This window comes from Rhodnius prolixus, unplaced genomic scaffold (assembly GCF_049639745.1).
Source record: "Rhodnius prolixus isolate KJV_2025 unplaced genomic scaffold, Rpr scaffold_1, whole genome shotgun sequence".
Taxonomy (NCBI): Eukaryota; Metazoa; Arthropoda; class Insecta; order Hemiptera; family Reduviidae; genus Rhodnius; species Rhodnius prolixus.
Genome location: NW_027411581.1, coordinates 3,277,189 through 3,303,765, shown reverse-complemented (window position 1 = coordinate 3,303,765; position 26,577 = coordinate 3,277,189). Strand labels below are relative to the sequence as shown.

At 35.7% G+C, this 26,577-nt stretch overlaps 1 protein-coding gene across 8 annotated transcripts in view; it reads right to left on the bottom strand.

The window, feature by feature from the left end:
- Positions 1-26,577, bottom strand: part of raskol (Ras GTPase-activating protein raskol) — a 477,784-nt gene that overhangs the window by 224,669 nt on the left and 226,538 nt on the right. For 5 of the 8 annotated variants that reach the window (XM_074114203.1, XM_074113733.1, XM_074113779.1 and 2 more), the window contains one exon: positions 15,245-15,340. The exons of the other annotated variants lie outside the window; for them this stretch is intronic. In XM_074114203.1, coding sequence (XP_073970304.1) covers positions 15,245-15,340 — 96 coding nt within the window. The remainder of the gene's footprint in view (positions 1-15,244; positions 15,341-26,577) is intronic. 8 annotated transcript variants of the gene reach the window in all.

Genomic DNA, 26,577 nt, shown 5'->3' with positions numbered 1-26,577 from the left:
CAAGAAAGGAGACGAAATTTTTCTTGGAGGAGGGCTTTAGGCAAGAAATACTCGCACAATTACAGTTCTCAAACTTTAAGATTTCACTGTTACTAAGTTTACACTCTAATACCAACAAAAGGTACCAAAGTCTTCATTACCTGGATCTTTCACCTTACGAGTATAAAACTTTCAAGTATTAGTGTCGCAGAATTAGGAAATTGAAAAGCGTGAAAAAAGAGGTTATAAAAAGGTTTAGGCTCAGAACAGTGGAAGCTGTCCTAGCATCAGAGTACGTATATGAGGACGCTAGAACACCGCACGGGATATTGAAACACCCTACAACACATCGGCTTCTGAGACATACCCACACATAGAACGAATCTTTCACAATTCTAGTCCAACTATTTTAAACATTAAGTTAAGTTATTAAGTTAAACAAACGGCGTCACAATTAGCCGAGCGGTTAGAGGCTAGACCCGTAAAGCTAAGATGTATTGCGGTACTAGGCTATATTCCCAGTCTATACCTTTAATGGTTAATATGAGAAATTTACAAGTAAAGTATGTTTGCTAGTCGTCTCCGTCCACGACACCTAATTTGGTAGTTGGATGTAAAGCCAGCCTGAAAAAATAGGCAATTACTTTACTTTACTTTACTTTAAAACAAAAAAAGTAACAAACAATGAAAAAAAAAAAAAAAAAAAATATTAAAAATAACAATGTGAAAATTTCCAGCTCTGAAAGCAAACAATTAACTTAATTTTGGTCTCAGACATGAGTGTGACCAGTCTACAGCATTTAATTAGCAGTAGTAATTACCTTGGTGGATTATTAATGAAATTAATCAAGGAGATTGACTGAAGTAGCCAAGAACAAGTCTCCCGAACTCTGGCTCTCTGAACACTGCAAACTGTTTATTAAACAGGAAGTTATGGAAAAACGTTAAACAAAGCAAAAATAAAAGAAATAATTTTACTTGAATTAGAAATCAGCTGGTAAACCGGTAATTATTTCCATTTATATTATTATTTATTTCTGCCAGTGTTCTCATCATTAACTGGCCCATAGTAATTAGTGTGGCGGAAAAGCGAAAAGCAAACAATCCAAACTTAAGCAATATTGGAGGAAATCATGCAATGAGCTGAGCGTTTAGAGAGAGAGAACAGTATTAATTAACAAGAAAGTCATTACTAGAAATCTATAAGAAGTTCACTGATTGGTTGAAAAAAAAATCTAGAGTAAACACTCAGCCGACTGTCACTTTCCGCAATTAACGGAAACTATTTCTATTTGTGCGGAAAATCCCCCCAACCCCCCAAAAGGACAGAAAATTGGAGTAACTGTTATTTCTTTTGTTTGCCTATTTTTTCAGGCGGGCTTTACACCCAACTGCCAAATTAGGTGTCGTGGGCGGAGGCGACTAGCAAACATCTTTACTATTATAAATTTCTCATATTACCCATTAAAGGTATAGATTGGGAATATAGCCTAGTACTGCAATACATCTTAGCATTGCGGGTCTAGCCTCTAACCGCTCGGCTACCGTCGCGACTAGCAAACATACTTTACTGCAAATTTTTCATATTAACCATTAAAGGTATAGACTGGGAATATAGCCTAGTACCGCAATACATCTTAGCATTGCGGGTCTAGCCTCTAACCGCTCGGCTATCGTGGCGACTAGCAAACATACTTTACTGCAAATTTTTCATATTAACCATTAAAGGTATAGACTGGGAATATAGCCTAGTACCGCAATACATCTTAGCATTGCGGGTCTAGCCTCTAACCGCTCGGCTACCGTCGCGACTAGCAAACATACTTTACTGCAAATTTTTCATATTAACCATTAAAGGTATAGACTGGGAATATAGCCTAGTACCGCAATACATCTTAGCATTGCGGGTCTAGCCTCTAACCGCTCGGCTATCGTGGCGACTAGTAAACATACTTTACTGCAAAATTTCTCATATTAACCACTAAAGGTATAGACTGGGAATATAGCCTAGTACCGCAATACATCTTAGCATTGCGGGTCTTGCCTCTAACCGCTCGGCTATCGTGGCGACTAGTAAACATACTTTACTGCAAAATTTCTCATATTAACCATTAAAGGTATAGACTGGGAATATAGCCTAGTACTGCAATACATCTTAGCATTGCGGGTATAGCCTCTAACCGCTCGGCTATCGTGGCGACTAGCAAACATACTTTACTTGTAAATTTCTCATATTAACCATTAAAGGTATAGACTGGAAATATAGCCTAGTACCGCAATACATCTTAGCATTGCGGGTCTAGCCTCTAACCGCTCGGCTATCGTGGTGACTAGCAAACCTACTTTACTGCAAATTTCTCATATTAACCATTAAAGGTATAGACTGGAAATATAGCCTAGTACATATAACCTGATATATAGCATCTGTCTGCAGTTACCGCTCCTATTTCAATAAAAATTTAGAACCAAATTATCTGACCAACAAATGGAAAGTGCGCAACATATTTTCCTTGATTGCATGATAATTAGTTAATTTAAATTTTGCCCTTAAGAGGGCAGTGTGCCTCGGTTAATTTGTTTTAGCTATTATTATTATTATTTTTTAATATTAGTTTAATTAGATGGTAATTTCCATAATGTACGTGTGTTTTTTGTGTGACATTAAACGGGTAAATCTCTCGTGTCGGCGTATTAAAAGGGGTAGTAACTAAGCTTCATGTTATTTCATGTTCATGTTCAGGTTGCCATAGTGATTCAATTATAATAAAATCAAGGTCGTCTACTATGGTATAAAGTTTTTTTTATATTGCAGGAAAATTTCTCTGTGAACAGTTCCTAAACTGGTGCGATCGATTTTCTCCCCCCCCCCTATTTTGAGTTGTAATCTGGAAATAACTGTTTTGTGAAATACGAAAGAGAGAGGGAGAGAAATTGGTCTCTCTGTTTCTCTCAGCCCACAGCAACTCAAAGATCGAAAAAAATAATCGCCAGCAGTTCAAGTTTGATACTTCGGTTTGGTACTCAACGGAAGATGCTTCTGTGAAGATTTAGTCGAAATCTACTAAACGGAAGTAGTACTACTTCACAGAATCAGTTTTTTTTAGTATTTTAAAGGTTTTTTTGTTTGTTTGTTTAAGAACTACTAAACGGTGAACCAGGAAAAAATCGATTAAGAGCACTTTTAGGAGTGTGATGAGGTTAGGACATCCCTCTAATGTGCCCTTACAGTTAACTGGCCTGAATTACCACCCATATAATGATATTAAGAATCAAATTTGGGACCAAAATGGCTCAATTTTACAGAAAATTTGCCTAACGGAAGTGTCACTTTACTAGTACAATTAGAACACCAAACAGGAAACCGTTTTCGTGAAAATCAATCATCCCCTCCACATGAGTGCCGCCATTAAACATCTTACTACAGACCCCCCACCCACCCTATACGCACAACCGACAAATTAACAATAAACACCAACCACTTCCGCTTCGCCACCTCCTTCGATATCAAATTATCTGTCCTCTTATTTGTTCAATATTACAACAAGTACGTACTTGTCAGTGAGCAGGTCTCTGTCTTGGTTAATTAGTTGAATATAACCTCATTATTACCTCCCTAAGGGCCTCTAACAAATTGCTTCTACTGAAATTAATAAACATAAGGGTAAATATATTCCAACAAGGTACCTTTTGAATTATGGTTGGAGGAAGGTTTCATATTTCTTCATTATAATGAGATTGTAGGTTATAATAGATGTTTACTAATTATTACCGCTAGAGCGCATTGATTTCTTTTTATAATTTATTGTGTTTATTTTATGCATTTCCTTCTATTGTAACCTTGATTTGAGGACGATTTCCGATTTTCATACAAGCTGATCAGAATGAGGAGTACAGGGCATCATCTTACATCAACGCTCAATTGTATTGCAACTTTAGACCACCGGCACTTCCGGATACCTCAGAGGAGATAATACGAAAAAAACTTCCGGTGGCCACCCAATAAACCTCTCTCTCTTAGGCTACATTGCCTTAGAAACAGAATCCGTCCTGAGTAAGACGGAGGTTTCACTGCTCCAAATTGATTAATTCTGGGAGCCTCCAAAATGGATTACAATACAAATACAATGCGCTACAGCAATAGCAATAAACAACAATGCCAAATAGATATTACTAAATAGTTTGAGATCAATGATAAAATATACGTTATGGAAAGCAAGTATAATGTTTATGTTATAATACAGGGTGTATACGGAGGAGTGGTCGAAACTTCGGGAGGTGATTCAGCAGCTCAAATGCAACAAAACATATTCTCTTTACTTTGGCCCGATTCTCAATAGTGTCCAAGATATTTGCATTTTTAACTTTTCCGTCGATATTCGCGTTTTCCACCATAAAAACGGCCGTAACTTTTCTATCCTTTATCCTACAACAAATCTGCTTATTCCAAACGAAAGAGCATTAAATTTCCTATTAATTTGCTTGGTACAGAGCCTCAAAACGTTTCTTATAAAAATTATATTTTTACTTTAATGTCTAAAAATTTCGTTCTCGATGATTTTTGTTAAAATTTTCAACTGCATTTTCTCAATGATTAATGAATCAAGGAATCACATAATTTCAGAAAAAGTTGCACATTTATTAAGCTTCAAGAACATATGGATTTTCATTGGTTTTTAATAAAACCCTACCCCGAACAGAGGGGTGTAAATGCAGAAAACTGGGATTTTGCGAACTGACTTTTCACTACTAATTTATTCAAATATCAATTTTTGGAGAAGGAACAAAAAGAATAGTAACCATTTTAGTTTTTAACAATTATTATTTTATAAAACGGAAGTAAAAAGTAAAGTAGCAATAAAACACAGAAGTGAAAAAGTACAATAGGCAGGTGCCTAGTTAAAATTGCTAAAAAAATCGTTCGAACTGTTCAAACAAGGAAGTGGGAAAGAATTGTGGCAAATTTTTAGTTTCTTGACTACAATTGTTTGTGCAACATATTTTAACGACATAATGGAGGTTTTTTTTTAATCAAAGTTAATTAATAATAATTCAAAACTAATCGATGTTTGGAGAAGGAACAAAAAGAAAATAACCATTTTATTTTTGAATTATTATTAATTAACTTTGATGAAAAAAACCTCCATTATGTCATTAAAATAAGTTGCACAAACAATTGTAGTCAACTACTGCGTTTTATTGCTACTTTATTTTTTACTTCAGTTTTATAAAATAATAATTGTTAAAAACTAAAATGGTTACTTTTCTTTTTGTTCCTTCTCCAAAAATTGATATTTGAATAAATTAGTAGTGAAAAGTCGGTTACGTAAAATCCCAGTTTTCTGCATTTAGACCCCTTTGTTCGGGGTAGGGTTTTATTAAAAACCAATGAAAATCCATATGGTCTTGAAGCTCAATAAATGCACAACTTTTTCTGAAATTATGTGATTCCTTGATTCATTAACCATTGAGAAAATGCAGTTAAAAATTTTAACAAAAATCATCGAGAACGAAATTTTTAGACATTAAAGTAAAAATTTCATTGTTTATAAGAAACGTTTTGAGGCACTGTACTGAGCAAATTTATAGGCAATTTAATGCTCTTTCGTTTGGAATAAGCAGATTTGTTGTAGGATAAAGGATAGAAAAGTTACGGCCGTTTTTATGGTGAAAAACGCGAGTATGGTCGGAAAAGTTAAAAATGCAAATATCTTGGACACTATTGAGAATCGGGCCAAAGTGAATAGAATATTTTTTGTTGCATTTGAGCTGCAGAATCACCTCCCGAAGTTTCGACCACTCCTCCGTATACACCCTGTATAATTTATGCTGTGAATACATGATTAGATTGGCAGTGGCCAATATTAGGTCAATCTGCATCGTCATAACCAACAGCTGATGGACCAGTAATTCATTTAATAGTAAACAACAATTAAATTTAATAAATTACAATCTAACGTAAATAACATAAAATTGAAAATGATGGTCGTCCTAGTGTTTACACCAATAATTTTTGAATTAATTTAAAAAAACAAAATTATAATTATCTATAAAATTTTACCAACAACACTTGTAGCGTCTATCTTATTTCCACAATTAATAAAGCAAATTGCAAGCGGAAGTGCGTCACTAATAAGTCCCTAGACAGTTCCTCTTGCAGCCAGCGAACCCGATCCAAGCTAGTTAACTTAGAGATATCTAGAAATATTGCCTTCTACAAAATAACCCTAGCTAGACTCCCCAGGGATCTGCTAGTCACTAGAAAACACCTTATTTATTGCTCTTGTCTAAAAACCAACTGACTTATCCATCGCACTAATGATAGAAATCGTAAAACTAAAGCTTGATAGATGAATAAAATTCTGTAGAATCTAATAAGATTTATAAGAATACCATGTTTTAAAAAAAAACTCTACTAAGATGATTTTGTATTAAAAGTAAAGTAATTGCCTATTTTTTTCAGGTGGGCTTAACGTCCAACTACCAAATTAGGTGTCGTGGACGGAGGCGACTATAGTAAACATACTTTACTGTAAATTTCTCTAATTAACCATTAAATAAAATCCAAGGCCTAAGACCGGGAATCGAACCAAGTTCCACAAAGCATATTAGCTTTGCGGGTCTAGCCTATAACCGTGATGCCTGATGATTTTGTATGAATTACTCTGCTAGTTAACTGTATACGAGGCGTGTTCAAAAAGTAACGGGAATTTTTAAATTTCGCGGGTTTGGAGAGTCTGATTGTAAAATTTTTTTTTTATTATGTTGGTACACATGCCCCTGAAGTACGATAAAATTTTCAGTAATATTCATTGTTTACTTCTTAAGTGGCAGCCGTTAAGGTTAGACGTGTTTTTCGAGCTTGGCGATTTTTGTTTGTTAAAAAAAATGGATCAAAGAATTTGTATTAAATTTTGCGTAAAAAATGAAATAAAGTGTGTGAAATGTTAATAAAGGCATATGGTGAGTCTGCTATGAGTAAAACAAGGATTTACGAGTGGTATAAGCGTTTCCAAGATGGCCGCGAAAACGTTGAAGATGACGAACGACCTGGACGTCCAAGCACATCAACAACCGATGAAAACGTGAAAAAAGTGAAAGAAATGGTTATGAACGATCGCCGAATCACAATCAGAGAAGTCGCTGATGATGTTGCCATATCAATTGGCTCATGCCATGAAATTTTTTCGGATGTTTTGGGTATGAAACGTGTGGCAGCAAAATTTGTTCCAAAATTGTTGAATTTCGAACAAAAACAGCGGAGAATGGAAGTTGCTCAAGAGTCACTCAATGAAGTCGACAACGATGCGGATCTACTGAAACGTGTTATAACAGGTGACGAAACATGGGTTTACGGATATGATGTCGAAACTAAGGCTCAATCGTCCCAGTGGAGGCATTCTGGATCGCCAAGACCGAAAAAGGCTCGACAAGTGCGGTCGAATGTGAAGGTTATGCTCACTGTGTTCTTCGATTTTAATGGCCTAGTGCATCATGAATTCTTGCCACAAGGTCAAACAATCAATAAGGAGTACTACCTACAAGTTCAACGCCGTTTGCGTGAAGCAATCCGAAAAAAACGCCCGGATTTGTGGCAAAACAATTCATGGATTTTGCACCACGATAATGCACCTGCTCACACTTCATTGCTTGTTCGTGAATTTTTGGCCAAAAACAAAACTTTAACGATGCCCCAGCCTCCATATTCGCCAGACATGGCTCCATGTGACTTTTTTCTATTTCCAAACATAAAGAGAACATTAAAAGGCCGTCGTTTTACAAGCATAGATGACATTAAAAGCGAATCGCTGAAAGAGCTGAAAGCTATCACAAAGATCGAGTTTCAGAAGTGTTTCGAGGATTGGAAAAAGCGCTGGCACAAGTGTATTGTTTGCGAAGGGGACTACTTTGAAGGCGACAATATTAATGTAGATGAATAAATAAATATTTTTTTCAAAAAACGAAAATTCCCGTTACTTTTTGAACACACCTCGTATAGGACACTTCAAGGGACTTTTTTCTTCTTTTTCTTTTTTCGGCATTGGCTTTCGCCATACAGCCAGCATTGTCTAGGTGCTTATCACTAGAATATCACTCACTCTCCATTCTTACTTATAAATACATTCGCTTCACTCATTCATCCCTCTAATATATACAACTATTTACATACAAACTTACAGCTAATGGATGGATCAGTACTCCTATATTCCTGCCATCCTTATAGCTTAACCGAAATTAAAATCACCGTAATCCTCCTCTAATCATTTTCTTCCATTCATTCTAATCGGCTATAACTTTTAGATACATTCAAGGGACTTCAAATAAGAAAGTAAACCAAGGCTCGAATACCAGTAATATTTGGTTAATTTAGTATCCAACTTAATATTATGGAATATCAGAATTTTTGCAACAACTCATTTAACTCTCCCAAATAAGACCCAGGGACTTTAAACAGTTTAATGGTACTTTATATAGGAAGTCAAAAACCACTTTCCCTCCTAGGATTGAACCCCAGACCGAAAAAAATCACCAAGGAAAATGTTGAATCAGAAAGCGACACTACTAAAATAGAATATTCGAGAATCTAGACCTCGGTATATATAAAAAAAAAAAAAATTGAAATAGTAGTTTTTTGACATTTTCTAGTCGAAAATTAGTTTACGCATTACAAAAATACGCAAGAACAACGTAACATCACAGAGAACAAAAACAAAATGCCCTAAATTAGGTAAAGCACAACAAAGAATACTGTAAAGTATTTAAAACACACAAACTACTAGTGAACAAGACTGTCGAGCTATCTAGCGGCCAAATAAGATACTACACTGTAGTACTTGTAACTACCGCTAGGGAGAACGCAGTGTTCAATCAACGCTATAACCATTGATTACAATGAACATTTTCTGTGGGTAATTCATTAAAATAATTTTCTATTTCGATTAGTTACTAATTTCTATTAATCCATATCAGTATTATCATTTAGAATTCAAATTTGGCAATAAACAAATGAAATAAAAATTAAAATAGAAAAAAAATACAGAGGAAAAAACATTTATTTAACAAATTAAGTCAAATTTGTTAACCAAAAGCCATTTATTCCTAAGAAAACAAACGATTTTGGTTATTAAACTAAAATGAAAAATAAAATCAATATTAATATTATTGATTTATTTATTATCTGTCCGATTTATGAATCAATGAGAATAAAATATCTGCCTCAACTATCTATTCCAACTACTATTAGCAGAGAGAAACCACTATTCAATTTACTATAATTTCAATAGAAATCTGTCTGTTTTAATATTTAAAATTATATCGTTAATGGAAGTAATGTTGCATCTATACATGTTTAATAACAAATACTAAGTAATAATGCACAGTTAAAATATCTCAGCAACAATTTAATTTAGAAGGTCATTCCTCATTTATTATGATTATTTTTATATTATGTAATTTATTAGTTTATTATTATTTTCAATTTACGTTCTGTTTAATTTTTATCATTCATTTTTTGTTACTAAAATGTTTTATGTATACAACACCTTATGTACACCTGTCTGGTTAAAAAAAAATCAATAAACAATAAGAACAACGTGAGAACATAAAAAAAGAGAAGTACCGGGTTAATAAAATTAAACAATAAAAAACAAAAAATTTAAAGTACAAAATTAACCTTCTAAACTTCCCTTAAAATTCAACGTACGATATCTCGTTTCCTGCTGCTCGGAAAACTCTCTGATTTTACTCAATTGTAGCCAAAACTTAACTCTACAATTGAGAGAAAACCTAACGTTTTGGGTGCAATATTAAAGGAGATACAGCATGTTGAAAATTAACCTTCTTAAACTTTCCTTAAAATTCAACGTACGATATCTCGTTTCCTGCTGCTCGGAAAACTCTCTGATTTTACTCAATTGTAGCCAAAACTTAACTCTACAATTGAGAGAAAACCCAACGTATTGGGTGCAATATTAAAGGAGATACAGCATGTTGAAAATTAACCTTCTTAAACTTTCCTTAAAATTCAACGTACGATATCTCGTTTCCTGCTGCTCGGAAAACTCTCTGATTTTACTCAATTGTAGCCAAAACTTAACTCTTCAATTGAGAGAAAACCTAACGTTTTGGGTGCAATATTAAAGGAGATACAGCATGTTGAAAATTAACCTTCTTAAACTTTCCTTAAAATTCAACGTACGATATCTCGTTTCCTGCTGCTCGGAAAACTCTCTGATTTTACTCAATTGTAGCCAAAACGTAACTCTACAATTGAGAGAAAACCTAACGTTTTGGGTGCAATATTAAAGGAGATACAGCATGTTGAAAATTAACCTTCTTAAACTTTCCTTAAAATTCAACGTACGATATCTCGTTTCCTGCAGCTCGGAAAACACTCTGATTTTACTCAATTGTAGCCAAAACGTAACTCTACAATTGAGAGAAAACCTAACATTTTGGGTGCAATATTAAAGGAGATACAGCATGTTGAAAATTAACCTTCTTAAACTTTCCTTAAAATTCAACTTACGATATCTCGCTTCCTATTTCTAGGAAAACTCTCTGATTTTGCTCAATTGTAGCCATAACTTAACTCTACAATTGAGAGTTAAACCATCGTTTTGGGTGCAATATTAAAGGAGATACAGCATGTTGAAAATTAACCTTCTTAAACTTTCCTTAAAATTCAACGTACGATATCTCGTTTCCTGCTGCTCGGAAAACTCTCTGATTTTACTCAATTGTAGCCAAAACGTAACTCTACAATTGAGAGAAAACCTAACGTTTTGGGTGCAATATTAAAGGAGATACAGCATGTTGAAAATTAACCTTCTTAAACTTTCCTTAAAATTCAACGTACGATATCTCGTTTCCTGCTGCTCGGAAAACTCTCTGATTTTACTCAATTGTAGCCAAAACTTAACTCTATAATTGAGAGAAAACCTAACGTTTTGGGTGCAATATTAAAGGAGATACAGCATGTTGAAAATTAACCTTCTTAAACTTTCCTTAAAATTCAACGTACGATATCTCGTTTCCTGCAGCTCGGAAAACACTCTGATTTTACTCAATTGTAGCCAAAACGTAACTCTACAATTGAGAGAAAACCTAACGTTTTGGGTGCAATATTAAAGGAGATACAGCATGTTGAAAATTAACCTTCTTAAACTTTCCTTAAAATTCAACTTACGATATCTCGCTTCCTATTTCTAGGAAAACTCTCTGATTTTGCTCAATTGTAGCCATAACTTAACTCTACAATTGAGAGTTAAACCAACGTTTTGGGTGCAATATTAAAGGAGATACAGCATGTTGAAAATTAACCTTCTTAAACTTTCCTTAAAATTCAACGTACGATATCTCGTTTCCTGCTGCTCGGAAAACTCTCTGATTTTACTCAATTGTAGCCAAAACGTAACTCTACAATTGAGAGTTAAACCAACGTTTTGGGTGCAATATTAAAGGAGATACAGCATGTTGAAAATTAACCTTCTTAAACTTTCCTTAATATTCAACTTACGATATCTCGTTTCCTGCAGCTCGGAAAACACTCTGATTTTACTCAATTGTAGCCTAAACGTAACTCTACAATTGAGAGAAAACCTAACGTTTTTGGTGCAATATTAAAGGAGATACAGCATGTTGAAAATTAACCTTCTTAAACTTTCCTTAAAATTCAACGTACGATATCTCGTTTCCTGAAGCTCGGAAAACACTCTGATTTTACTCAATTGCAGCCAAAACGTAACTCTACTATTGAGAGAAAACCTAACGTTTTGGGTGCAATATTAAAGGAGATACAGCATGTTGAAAATTAACCTTCTTAAACTTTCCTTAAAATTCAACTTACGATATCTCGCTTCCTATTTCTAGGAAAACTCTCTGATTTTGCTCAATTGTAGCCATAACTTAACTCTACAATTGAGAGTTAAACCAATTTATGTTTTATTTCTTAATTTCAATTTCGGGCGAGACTTGTTAGATGCAATGAAAATAGGTTTTATATTTTAGAGCAAAAAAGTACAGATTGGCAGAGTTCATAGATCATATTTTGCAATGTTCTAAATTGGTTTTGCTGAGCGCAATAAATTCTTGATTCTAAGTTTAGAGGGATGTCCAGGAATGTGTCAGGAAATGTTTAGTACGTGCTGAGCACTGCATCATCAGATATATATATATATTTTTTTTTTACACTTATAATTAAGCTGCCAGTGGCTTTCAAATGCACCCGGCTGACAAACAGCTGTCCTGGCCCTCATATCTCTGTGTAAATATTGTGGGATAAAAATAGGCCAAACAGTTTCCATCTCTTTCTTTAGAAACGTGTTCGACTTATCTTCTAAACCTATTATTCGTTTTTGATTTTTTTTTTTTGGTCTTCTAATTTCTGCACCAAAACAACGTGCTCAGCTCCAAAGCAATAAGCTTTGCTCTAAGTGTGAACTTCGGAAAATTAGAAAAAATTAGTTTTTATAACAATTTTCGAGCAATCAAATGCAGCTTTAATAAGATAAGTAATCGGCTTTGCGTGCTCTTTGAATTATTGAGAGCTAAAAGTTGGTTTGATGTTTTTTAGTCACATGCACATGCGCAGTTTCCTAATAGGGGACTAACTAGCTGCTCGTTCAATAACAAAAGGGTTACCCATCAACTCTTTCGTAAGTTAAGACGATGCACTCTTTAAGTAAATCACGCAAAAAGATCCCTAGAAAATTAACCCTATCCTACGCTATAAGTTATGAGGAAACATGAAAATCTTCAAATTTTCCTGTAAGGAAGCTTTTTGGGAAATATACAAGTCATTTTCAAAAATAGTTTTCCATTATATTTTTTTCAGGAAATTGAACAATATAACTCCCCATAGAAGTTTTACTGCATTGACAACTGAGAGCGTCAGGTCTGCCCATATAAAATAACCACGGTACACGGGGGAATACATTATACATCAACATAATATAAAAACTATACAAAAACAAAAACTATCACTCCACTAGAAAATAGAGAATGGGCGAGATCAGTAACCAGGTATATCCACATAGGTGACCTTTCGGCGGATTAAAGGGCACTCCACCCTGTAGCCTCTAGTTCACCGCACGACATTCACTCTTATACAAGTCCAGAAGCTTCGATGTCTACGGGGGGGGAATTCACTCAAACTGACTGGCTACTTGTAAAGTAAAGTAATTGCCTAATACTTTTTATTATTTTTTCAGGCAGAGTTTACGTCCAACTACCAGATCAGGTGTCGTGGATGGAGGCGACTAACAAACATACTTTACTGCAAAATTTCCCATATTAACCATTAAAGGTATAGACTGGGGAATATAGCCTAGTTCCGCAATACATCTTAGCTTTGCGGGTCTAGCCTCTAACCGATCGGCTATCGTGGCGCCTAGCAAACATACTTTACTATAAATTTCTCATATTAACCATTAAAGGTATAGACTGGGAATATAGGCTAGTACCGCAATACATCTTAGCATTGCGGGTCTAGCCTCTAACCGATCGGCTATCGTTGCGACTAGCAAACATACTTTACTTGTAAATTTCTCATATTAACCATTAAAGGTATAGACTGGGGAATATAGCCTAGTACCGCAATACATCTTAGCTATGCGGGTCTAGCCTCTAACCGAGCGACTATCGTGGCGCCTAGCAAACATACTTTACTATAAATTTCTCATATTAACCATTAAAGGTATAGACTGGGGAATATAGCCTAGTACCGCAATACATCTTAGCTTTGCGGGTCTAGCCTCTAACCGAGCGGCTATCGTGGCGCCTAGCAAACATACTTTACTATAAATTTCTCATATTAACCATGAAAGGTATAGACTGGGAATATAGCCTAGTACCGCAATACATCTTAGCTTTGCTGGTCTAGCCTATAACCGCTCGGCTACCGTGGCGACTAGCAAACATACTTTACTATAAATTTCTCATATTAACCATGAAAGGTATAGACTGGGAATATAGCCTAGTACCGCAATACATCTTAGCTTTGCTGGTCTAGCCTATAACCGCTCGGCTACCGTGGCGCCTAGCAAACATACTTTACTATAAATTTCTCATATTAACCATTAAAGGTATAGACTGGGGAATATAGCCTAGTACCGCAATACATCTTAGCTTTGCGGGTCTAGCCTCTAACCGAGCGGCTATCGTGGCGCCTAGCAAACATACTTTACTATAAATTTCTCATATTAACCATTAAAGGTATAGACTGGGGAATATAGCCTAGTACCGCAATACATCTTAGCTATGCGGGTCTAGCCTCTAACCAATCGGCTATCGTGGCGCCTAGCAAACATACTTTACTATAAATTTCTCATATTAACCATGAAAGGTATAGACTGGGAATATAGCCTAGTACCGCAATACATCTTAGCTTTGCGGGTCTAGCCTCTAACCGAGCGGCTATCGTGGTGCCTAGCAAACATACTTTACTATAAATTTCTCATATTAACCATTAAAGGTATAGACTGGGGAATATAGCCTAGTACCGCAATACATCTTAGCTTTGCAGGCCTCGTCTCCAACTGCTCGGCTACCGTGGCGCCTTGTTACTGGCTACTCGTTTTATTAGTTTAAACCCCCATTTATACACCGCACTGTTGATAGGTTGTTCTCCAACTGTCCCAGATTTTATAAAATTGTGCAGTTTAAGGGAGTCTCTTGAGTTCTAAAAAAAAAAAAAGATACTTTTATATATTGTTGTGTAAGTGAGTCATGGTTGTGCCCAATCACCTCAGTCTGTTTGAATACGTAGTCATTTCCACTTTACACTACTTGAAGGTGGTACTGCAATCGCGCAGATTTTCGTATTTTACGTTTTGACCGGAACTATCGGATTTGTGGTCCACTAATTGGACGTAAAACCCGCCTGAGAAAATAGGCATTACTTTACCTTATTTTTTTATAATAAAAAATTTGATTAAAAAAAAAAAAATCTTTTACGGATTCTGATATTCGGAACGTGAGAAATAACAGGATCAAACTACTGCAAAAACACTTGTTGATTGCTATTAATTAATAAGTAATTAAAATTACAGTTGCTTTTCATCCCAATTTATTTTTATTACAAAAAAGGTACAGTTAGCACTTTGAGAACTAACTAAATGATTAGTAACCTCCAACTGGTTATAGTGGTGTTAATTAGCTGTTTTTTTAGTTTGTTTTTAATTAAACAATAATTCTGACATATTTAATTTATTAAAATCAACCATGTCCATAAGTAATAACTTATTGAATGACTATTATTTAATTTTACCTGTCCTGCCCGATTCATCTTCAGAAGCTGACTGCATCATTGTATGCCTAATTAGAGCGTCTGTTCGACGTGAGGTCACCTCTCGCATTATTGGAGCTGTTAAAAAATTTAGGTTCAGTACAATGAACGATTCTGTTTATTTCATTTTTTTAATATTAAAATAATTTCGATCAAATTAGATGAGTCACCCTTGTGTACATTCTCCAGTTCTGGAATTTTTTAGATTAACTTCGTACTAAATGTTGAAAAATATTTTAAATTAAGTCGCGACATTGTCGCCCGTTGTATTTCTTCAGTGCGCTGCCGGGTTTCCGGCTCCGGTCTTGTAATATAAAAAGGAATGCTATTCATTTGTATTGCACACTGTTCTCCAACTTATTAACTAAAAAGAAAAAAAAAGTAAAGTAATGCCTATTTTATTTAACAACCAAATTAGGTGTCGAGGACGGAGGCGACTAGCAAACATACTTTACTTGTAAATTTCTCATATAAACCATTAAAGGTATACACTGGGAATATAGCCTAGTACCGCAATACATCTCAGCTTTGCGGGTCTAGCCTCTAACCGCTCGGCTATCGTTGCGACTAGCAAACATACTTTACTTGTAACTTTCTCATATTAACCATTAAAGGTATAGACTGGGGAATATAGCCTAGTACCGCAATACATCTTAGCTTTGCGGGTCTAGCCTCTAACCGCTCGGCTATCGTTGCGACTAGCAAACATACTTTACTTGTAAATTTCTCATATAAACCATTAAAGGTATAGACTGGGGAATATAGCCTAGTACCGCAATACATCTTAGCTTTGCGGGTCTAGCCTCTAACCGAGCGGCTATCGTGGCGCCTAGCAAACATACTTTACTATAAATTTCTCATATTAACTATTAAAGGTATAGACCGGGGAATATAGCCTAGTACCGCAATACATCTTAGCTTTGCGGGTCTAGCCTCTAACCGCTCGGCTATCGTGGCGACTAGCAAATATACTTTACTATAAATTTCTCATATTAACCATTAAAGTATATACTGGGGAATATAGCCTAGTACCGCAATACATCTTAGCTTTGCGGGTCTAGCCTCTAACCGCTCGGCTATCGTGGCGACTAGCAAACATACTTTACTATAAATTTCTCATATTAACCATTAAAGGTATAGACTGGGGAATATAGCCTAGTACCGCAATACATCTTAGCTATGCGGGTCTAGCCTCTAACCAATCGGCTATCGTGGCGACTAGCAAATATACTTTACTATAAATTTCTCATATTAACCATTAAAGGTATAGACTGGGGAATATAGCCTAGTACCGCAATACATCTTAGCTTTGCGGGTCTAGCCTCTAACCGCTCGGCTATCGTGGCGACTAGCAAACATACTTTACTATAAATTTCTCATATTAACCATTAAAGGTATAGACTGGGGAATATAGCCTAGTACCGCAATACATCTTAGCTTTGCGGGTCTAGCCTCTAACCGCTCGGCTATCGTGGCGACTAGCAAACATACTTTACTATAAATTTCTCATATTAACCATTAAAGGTATAGACTGGGGAATATAGCCTAGTACCGCAATACATCTTAGCTTTGCGGGTCTAGCCTCTAACCGCTCGGCTATCGTGGCGACTAGCAAACATACTTTACTATAAATTTCTCATATTAACCATTAAAGGTATAGACTGGGGAATATAGCCTAGTACCGCAATACATCTTAGCTTTGCGGGTCTAGCCTCTAACCGCTCGGCTATCGTGGGGACTAGCAAACATACTTCACTATAAATTTCTCATATTAACCATTAAAGGTATAGACTGGGGAATATAGCCTAGTACCGCAATACATCTTAGCTTTGCGGGTCTAGCCTCTAACCGCTCGGCTATCGTGGCGACTAGCAAACATACTTTACTATAAATTTCTCATATTAACCATTAAAGGTATAGACTGGGGAATATAGCCTAGTACCGCAATACATCTTAGCTTTGCGGGTCTAGCCTCTAACCGAGCGGCTATCGTGGCGCCTAGCAAACATACTTTACTATAAATTTCTCATATTAACTATTAAAGGTATAGACCGGGGAATATAGCCTAGTACCGCAATACATCTTAGCTTTGCGGGTCTAGCCTCTAACCGCTCGGCTATCGTGGCGACTAGCAAATATACTTTACTATAAATTTCTCATATTAACCATTAAAGTATATACTGGGGAATATAGCCTAGTACCGCAATACATCTTAGCTTTGCGGGTCTAGCCTCTAACCGCTCGGCTATCGTGGCGACTAGCAAACATACTTTACTATAAATTTCTCATATTAACCATTAAAGGTATAGACTGGGGAATATAGCCTAGTACCGCAATACATCTTAGCTATGCGGGTCTAGCCTCTAACCAATCGGCTATCGTGGCGACTAGCAAATATACTTTACTATAAATTTCTCATATTAACCATTAAAGGTATAGACCGGGGAATATAGCCTAGTACCGCAATACATCTTAGCTTTGCGGGTCTAGCCTCTAACCGCTCGGCTATCGTGGCGACTAGCAAACATACTTTACTATAAATTTCTCATATTAACCATTAAAGGTATAGACCGGGGAATATAGCCTAGTACCGCAATACATCTTAGCTTTGCGGGTCTAGCCTCTAACCGCTCGGCTATCGTGGCGACTAGCAAACATACTTTACTATAAATTTCTCATATTAACCATTAAAGGTATAGACCGGGGAATATAGCCTAGTACCGCAATACATCTTAGCTTTGCGGGTCTTCTTGGTGTTAAATGAAAAACTAACATCATCTATATTTTTTTCGTGTTTAAAGAAAACCATTGCAACTACTATTATTTCGACAAAAAGAATGTTTATTAAAGTTCCACATCTGGTAGATTGATCCTCAGATTTAGAATTCTGCTTTCGTATAATTTTCTTATCAATATTAAACAGGTGGGTAAAACTGTACATCATATTGAAATGGCACTTTAGAGGATTTATAACTATTCCCTTCACCCAGAAAAATGCCCTCAAATTTGTAGGGGAGAAAATTTATTATGAAAAGTTCTTGGAGGCCCTGTTTTTATAATAAGTTCGAAAAGTTGAATGAAATTCATTCCAGCCCTTTTCCAGAAAATTATAACAGGGAAATGCAGAGTAGTATTTCAGAAATATTTTAACGACAGATTATTATTTAAAAAAAGTAAATAGATAAATAAGTGTTTGAGCGAGGCGAAGAAAATTGTAGGCTAAGGAATTTTGTTAATTTTAAATCTTTCAAATGATATTATTTCTTATAAATAATTAACAAAAACATAGGGCATAGGGAGGGGATTAGCTATGCGGTTAGCGTATTGGATTCCCACGCTGAGATCCCGGGTTCGAATCCAGCTGCTGACCCTTAGATTTTTCTCTTCTTAGGGAGCTGCTTACAGCTCAGTGCCCCTGGGAATGGACAGTGTTGTCTGCAACGAGAGAACACTGTTCGGAGGCCAGTAGAGGACTGAAAAAAAGAGCTCCGGGCACTAATAACCTCCTAGATAATAGTGTAATTAAATTTTTGATAATTAAGACCTCCTAAAATTTAAGGTCATTAAAACTATCAACTTTCCTATGGTCATATGATTTTTTTTGGAAATTGGAAAGTCTTTTATGTGTTACTCGCAGATATTGTGGAAAAATAGACGCCTATTGGGGACATCAACAAATTTATCGTAAAATCGTTTTGGTTAAATCACCCCCTGCACCCAAAAAAAAAAAAATTAGGGGATAAAAACAAAATGTTTGGCAGGACGTTGCCATGTTAAACTCTATTTGGAATCGTGCAGTTATTACAGAGAGAGAGAGAGAGACAGTGAGAAAGAGGTTGGGGGAAACGAGACAACTCGTCAACCAGGGTCTTCTGTAGGAGAGAGGAACCAGGGTGTTAGTTTGTAGGGGAATAGCCGACAAGCCAGCGAGTAGTTATGGCGACATACATAACAACAATACTTGGAGATCGATAGTATTGTTTACGGGCTGAATAAAAACGGGCTAAAGAATGGAAGTTACGACTGTACTATGAAACTTCAAAAATAAAACTTCATCAATGGATGGAATACGGAGGAACTCTCTCTTCAACCTAGAATGCCATCCAGAGCCTGGCAATTAGACTTTACACGCTATAGTCCGAGGTGTTGCGTGCTATAGTATACAGTCTGTCGTTAAAGTAACGTTGAATAAATGTATTTTTGGAACTTGACATCTTTAACTTCAAATTATTTGGCGTGGGAGAATTTTCAGCAAATCAGTGTCACGATTTATTTCAGATTCTAGACCAACTGAACTGTTTAAGCGGAAAAAATGACCTTCAACTTTATTCAGAACAGTGGCACTTCCGCTACACCTTATTTTCAACTTGTAACTTGTTTATAACTACTATATCAGTAATATGAGGCGCTACGGTAGCCAAACGGTTAGAGGCTAGACCCGCAAAGCTAAGATGTATTGCGGTACTAGGCTATATTCCCTGGTATATACCATTAATGGTTAATATGAGAAATTTATAGTAAAGTATGTTTGCTAGTCGCCTCCGTCCACGACACCTAATTGGTAGTTGGACGTAAAGCCCGCCTGAAAAAATAGGCAATCACTTACTTACTACTTATTTACTTATATCAGTAATAAGTATGCGACAGTAGTAAATATTTAAAAATTAACAAATTCCTTAGCTTACCTTTTACTTCGCCTCACTTAAAATCTTATTTAATTTTTTTTTTTTTTTAGCAATAATCTGTCGCAATAATGCTCTTTACTATTCTAACCTCACGCTAGAATTTTCCTTTTTTAATTTTCTGGAAAATGGTTTGAATGAATTTCATATAGTTGTGTAAAAAAAAAGAGGTAAAGTAATCGCCTATTTTTTCAGGCGGGGCTTAACGTCCAACTACCATTTACTAGGTGTCGTGGACGAAGGCCACTAGCAAACATACTTTACTGCAAAATTTCTCATATTAACCATTAAAGGTATAGATTGGGAATATAGGCTAGTACCGCAATACATCTAAGCATTGCGGGTCTAGCCTCTAACCGCTCGGCTATCGTGGCGCCTATAGTTGTGTAAATATGACGTATTTAATTCCTATTACACGCAAATAGGCCGCTTAATATAGTTGAATATTTCAGAGGTAACCTTTAACCCCGCCCCCTAGAACTGCTTTAACCATTTGGGGGTAATGCTGCAATGTTGGTACAAAGGTTAAAAAATAGACATGATGCTGTTTTTCGAGAAAATACAAAAAATAAAAATAAAAACTAAAAAAAAAAATCGATTTAGTAAAGTGCCTCTTGCGGTTCGATGATTTCGTCGAAGAAAAAGCTTCATTATCGTGTGGATCGCATGATGGATTCGAAATATTAAATTTGGACTTAATGCGATTTTCTATTTTTTTAAATTATGGTAATCATGAACACACATACAGAACACAATTTTTCTGACTCCAGAAACCTCGAAAAAATGTCTTATTTAGGCCTCCTTCTTAGAACCCTGCAGTTACCGTTAATTAAAAATTTGACTAATATTTTTTTCTTACCACTGTGAGAATGGGTCGTAAGATTAAGTTACTACTAAAAGCTCTACACCCTGGAACATAAATTACAGTAATGCCAGTAATTCAAGCAAGCGCTCTGCGTGGTTCTAGCCGAGTAATAAATGCGCATTTCCCCAGTCGAATAGTGAAAAGACGACTACGGCTGGCAGGAAGTCCAAGCAAAGAGGTATGTATTTAGCAGCAGCAAAACTGGGACACCTAGAACAGGAGCAACGTATTTAGGACTTGTTTTAATTGCTTGCAACGCCCCCCTTCCACAAAGACTGCCTCTTCTTTTGCTTTGGTAGCTACGAGTGCGAGACCTGTTTAGCGGACGGCCGCTACGCTGCTCTGTGACTCATAGCTAGATGGCATTTCTTAATTAACCTTTGACCTCTACAAACCTCTGGGTTAGTCTTTTTTTTCTTTTTGTTCCCCCGTTTCCTGTTCTAGTCTAAGTATATTGGAAATTGCTTTTAACGCAATTAAACGCTCGTCTTTCTACTTTCTCCTACTCTACTGTGGTGTTTTCACCGGAAATATATACAGCCTGTGTCCGGAAATGTGGTTTTTAAAACATTCGATGTGCGAATGTATCGATCGCCATGTCAAAAGCGAAAAATAAGGTTGTGTTGGCAAAATTGGTTAACCGGAAGTACCACTTTCTTAGTTTTTTTAGAGTTACGTCATTTTTTTATTGAAATGTTTAACCACCTGTACAATGAACTTAATAGTACGAGTATTATGAATTTTTTACTTATTTATTGTTTTAATTTTTTCTTCAGAAAAATGATTTCCACAATAAAATATCGCGTAATGGAAATCTATTACTACAATTTGATACACTTTCAAAGGGTTAAACTCCCCTGGAAAATGCCATTTCACGTAGACTTGAAAGAATGAAATAAGTAGAAAACGAGGCTAGAAGTCTGCAGAGATGGATATCCTCGATAATACTGACTGGTTTCAGTCTTTCATGGATCATCAGAGGTAGATTAATGTGCAAAGTTTTCTTGGTTTCCGACTCAGCTGAGTCAGCGAGTGTAGCGCTAGACGGAAACATATTGAAGTCTCAATATCTCAACATCAAACTGATTAATTTACCTCTGATGGTGGATGAAAGTCCGAAACCGGACCAGGATTCAATACGCATGCGTGCAATGTTCGAAAATAATCAAATAATGAACAGGGAAACATAACCATTAAAGATGGAATAACTTTCAAAAAAAAAAAAAAAAAAATTGGATCGGCAAGCCAGCCATACAGCGCACGTACAAAACTGGTAACATCTACGTAGCAACTGCACTGCTAACAGTTACTGTTAACACTTGAACCTAAGTAACCTGGAAGCCACACAGATACCATTCACGGAGAGTACAATTTATAGCCATTTGTGGCAGTGCGAAGTGCAATAACCCGTTAAGTTATCAACATTACCCCGGAGGTCATAACCTTTTCGCTTCACTGACCTTGACGATACCACTGGATGCACCTGTTCTGCATTAGTAAAACCCCTTATTGGCGGACCAAGGGTTTTCACGATTACAGTGGAAACAAAATAGTAACTGATCTATTTTAGCTTTTCTCATCTGCAAGAAGGGAGAAGGCATTGTTATCGTGCCGATTTGTGACTTTTTAGTGATATATCACTAGAATTTCCACGTGTATTCTTCTTTTTAAGTATTAGAATTAAATTTGTTGCTAAGATTTACGAAAATCAATTGACCGGAAGTGAGTGAGAGCCTAATTTGGCCCATTTCGAAAGCGATTCCTCCCAATAGAATTAAGAGAAAATAGTCACCTACAACACAGTTAAATTTTATTGCATTTAACAGCGTGCATTTCGCGATCTATTTCTTTTCCTTTTTTGCAGAGCTTCTAAATCTAATTATGCACTTTCTAGTTATTTATAGGTAAGCATTTTAAATATTACAGGAAAAGTGAGTAAAATATTGTTAGATCAATTAAATTAATTCTAATTGATAAAATTTCCCTTCAAAATACGTTTAAAATACGCTAAATGTTATCTGAGTTGGCTACAGTTTTGCGCATACAACGGAATGAATAAATAAAAATAAAGATAACAAAGAAATATTAATGGTTAACTACCATAAAAAAAAAAAAAATAACGGATTTTTTAAAATAAAAACCATCCAGACAAATGTCTGATGTGTTTATGGAATCTTTAAAACTCCCAAGGAAAAAACACTAAAAAGTAAAGGGGTGTTTTTTCAGGTGGACTTTACTTCCAGCTATGAAATTAGGTGTCGTGGACGGAGGCGAATAGCAAACATACTTTAATGCAAAATTTCTCACATTAATCATTAAAGGTATAGACTGGGAATATAGCCTAGTACCGCAATACATCTTAGCATTGCGGGTCTAGCTTCTAACCGCACGGCTATCGTGGCGACTAGTAAACATACTTTACTTGTAAATTTCTCATATTAACCATTAAAGGTATAGACTGGGAATATAGCCTAGTACCGCAATACATCTTAGCATTGCGGGTCTAGCCTATAACCGCTCCATAGCTACCGTAGTGCCTGACACTAAACTAAGGAATACCGTCGGCTAAATTTGCCACACCATATTTTCTGATTTTTCCTCGGTCATAGCACGCATACTTACTGTATGACAAATAAAATAAACGATATTAAACTAGTTCTGCTAACTTTACCAAATTCTCAACTATAAATATTTGTTCAACTGTACAAACTTATCAATTTATTTACCTCAATAAACTATGCAGGCACAAAAAAATTTCCTAAACTAAAGAACCAATCTGGTGAAAATCCTCTCTAACCACTGAAATAGACCGAAATATAATAGAAAAGTGTGGAACTGTAGAGGAAATTTTTTTCCCACAATTCCTCAAAATTATGTTGACCCAATTTTTAGGGGGGAAAATTTTACAGTTATTAAAGGTATGAAAATGTAGATGATACAAACAAATGCTACACAATTTTGAGGAAAATTCGAGGAATCATTTTCAAGAAAATTTCAAAATACTGTAAAGAAAAATGCGTTTTCATTTCAGAGAGACACTTTTAACCAGCTGTTTTTCTACAAATTAGGAAAATTAGTTCTAAATTTGGTACTTGTTATTTTATAGACAGGAAAACTGTACAATATACCAAAAGAAAATGGCACTTTTGATTCCTTCTACACAGCTGTTTTCGGTGCAATGGACAGTTTTACAATGTGGATAATTTTTAGTAAGAATGACAAGCTAACACATTAACCAGGATTCTGTGGCTCTCAAAAACGTGTATGTACCTACTTCCGGTGAAAATTTAATATAGAAAATTTCACCTGATCACAATGACCTGTAAGAGAAAGTAACAAAAAAGAAAACTGCTATCAAAAATAAATAATCCTGACATCACAACCATTACGTAAGAGGAAATGAACAAGATGAGTTTTAAATGGCTGCTCATTTACGCACGTCTGCCAACCTCTATCCAAACATGATATTTACATTAAATAGCTGCACCAGTGGAATGGAGAGAGAGAATTTGAAATTGAGCGAAAGGAAATTTTTTAATAGTTTTCTAAAATTATCGTATAGACGGGGGTGGTGGTGGGGGGAAACAGCATTATTTACAAAGCGGAAATAGAGAGTTTAAAACTTAACTATTCTCAACAAGTTCTAGCATGCAACCATTTTAAGAGTTTTTTTTATAAAAATATATTTTATGTGAGAATATAGTTGTTATGTTTGTCAGTGCGAATACTTGGCATCTCACGATACATCGAAGAACACCTACAACAACATTCAAGTCCTATGTACAAACTTGACGTAATCACCAAATTACTGTCTGTTTAGAAAACATTTGTCTAATAGTTGCATACATTTTTTTTTATTCTTATAGAATAAATTAATACCATATACCTAATTGTAAAAATAATGCAGGTGCATTTAAGGAGTTAATTTTATTAAAGAATTAATTAGGTATGAATCGATAGTCATTTATTTTCATCTCTTATTTATTCCACAATCGATGGCGTGTAAATTTTCAAATACGAACTTTCCGGTTTGACGTTTTCTGAAGGTGAAAAAAGTAGGTTTCTTTTTGGAGGGGTCTCTTTGTCAGTGGATCTGGCAGTACGTAACTCTCAAAAAAAGACCAAATTTCCGATTTACAATACCATGGTACACCCCAGTTTAGCTTTTTTAAAAAATGCCGCCAAACCGGAAGTGCTACTTAAATAAATTCGACTTTTCAAATTTAACAACAAAAAAAAATCGTACCAATGATTTCTTTGAATCGTAGATACACATACTACGCAGGCGCCACGGCAGCCGAATAGACTTGTCATTTTTTTTTTCGATTGATCGAAAAAAAAAAATATCTTTGATTTTCTAAAAACTTGCATGTTTATTTACACACTATACAAACTATAAAATGTGTGTGATTGTGTATACGACGACCTTGACCTGAATCAAACCGTAAACATCCTTAAAGTTAACAATTTGAAAGCGGTAATCAATGGTATTATAGCCAAAATCGGCAAAAGGTTATGGATTTAGTGTGGTTATTATCTGTGATATAATGGACGGCGTGTAGCAATTAGAGCATTTCAGAATATCTATGTGATAACCCAGTTAGATAATCTAAGGTAGTCTACTCACATGACTGGATACTCCCACAGGATACTCTCCTTAAATTCAAATTTAAAAGTAAAAGTAAAGTAATGCCTATTTTTTCAGGCGGGCTTTACATCCGACTACCAAATTAGGTGTCGTGGACGGAGGCGAGTAGCAAACATACTTTACTGCAAAATTTCTCATATTAACCATTAAAGGTATAGACTGGGAATATAGCCTAGTACCGCAATACATCTTAGCTTTGCGGGTCTTGCCTCTAACCGCTCGGCTACCGTGGCGACTAGCAAACTTATTTACTATAAATTTCTCATATTAACCATTAAAGGTATAGGCTGGGAATATAGCCTAGAACCGCAATACATCTTAGCATTGCGGGTCTAGCCTCTAACCGCTCGGCCTTAGATTTATCATTTCAATCGGTCTTTAACGAATTTTATCAATTCCATCGCATGACAGTTTGCAGTTTGCCCTTGTCCTGTTATGGGGAACACCAAACCAGGAAATGATTTAAAAATTTTGAGTGACCTTCAGGGTCTAGTAGCGGGCATACTCAGCGAGCATTGATCCATGGCTATGCCAATAATATTTAGTAGACCCTGTAATTATTGAATGTAAATGGTTAACGATCAAAATAACGAAATGAGACCACTCAAATGGAACTGGAGATTGGTCTTGGTACCCAAGGTTTGCCAGGAAGATAACTTATCAGTGACATAGCTCCCTATAAAGCTACAGGGATGCCCAAAATATCTTTCGAAAAAATAAAACGGTTGCCATTAACCAAATTTTAGCACATAAATGTTGATTTTTGATTGCACGAACATGTAGGTACACGTTAAAAAATAAAATAATATAAAACCGGTTTCAACCCACAAATCCAAAATTATTTTATTTCAACCTATTGTATGTACTATTTATGAACGGCAGAAACTTCGGCTTCAAACAGATAACGAAACTTCATTAAGAGGAGAATTTGTTTATTACATAACAAGTGAAGAATCAAACCGGCCACAGTTTACCCAGATGAAATAACACTTTAAGCTTACTGTGACGAATTGACAAACATTTTCCGGCAGAAACATTCGCGCTAAACTCAGAGAAACCGTCGAGTTTCTAATGGCAAGTTGAAACTAGTTTGCCTCTAACCAAAAGAGACGACACTCAC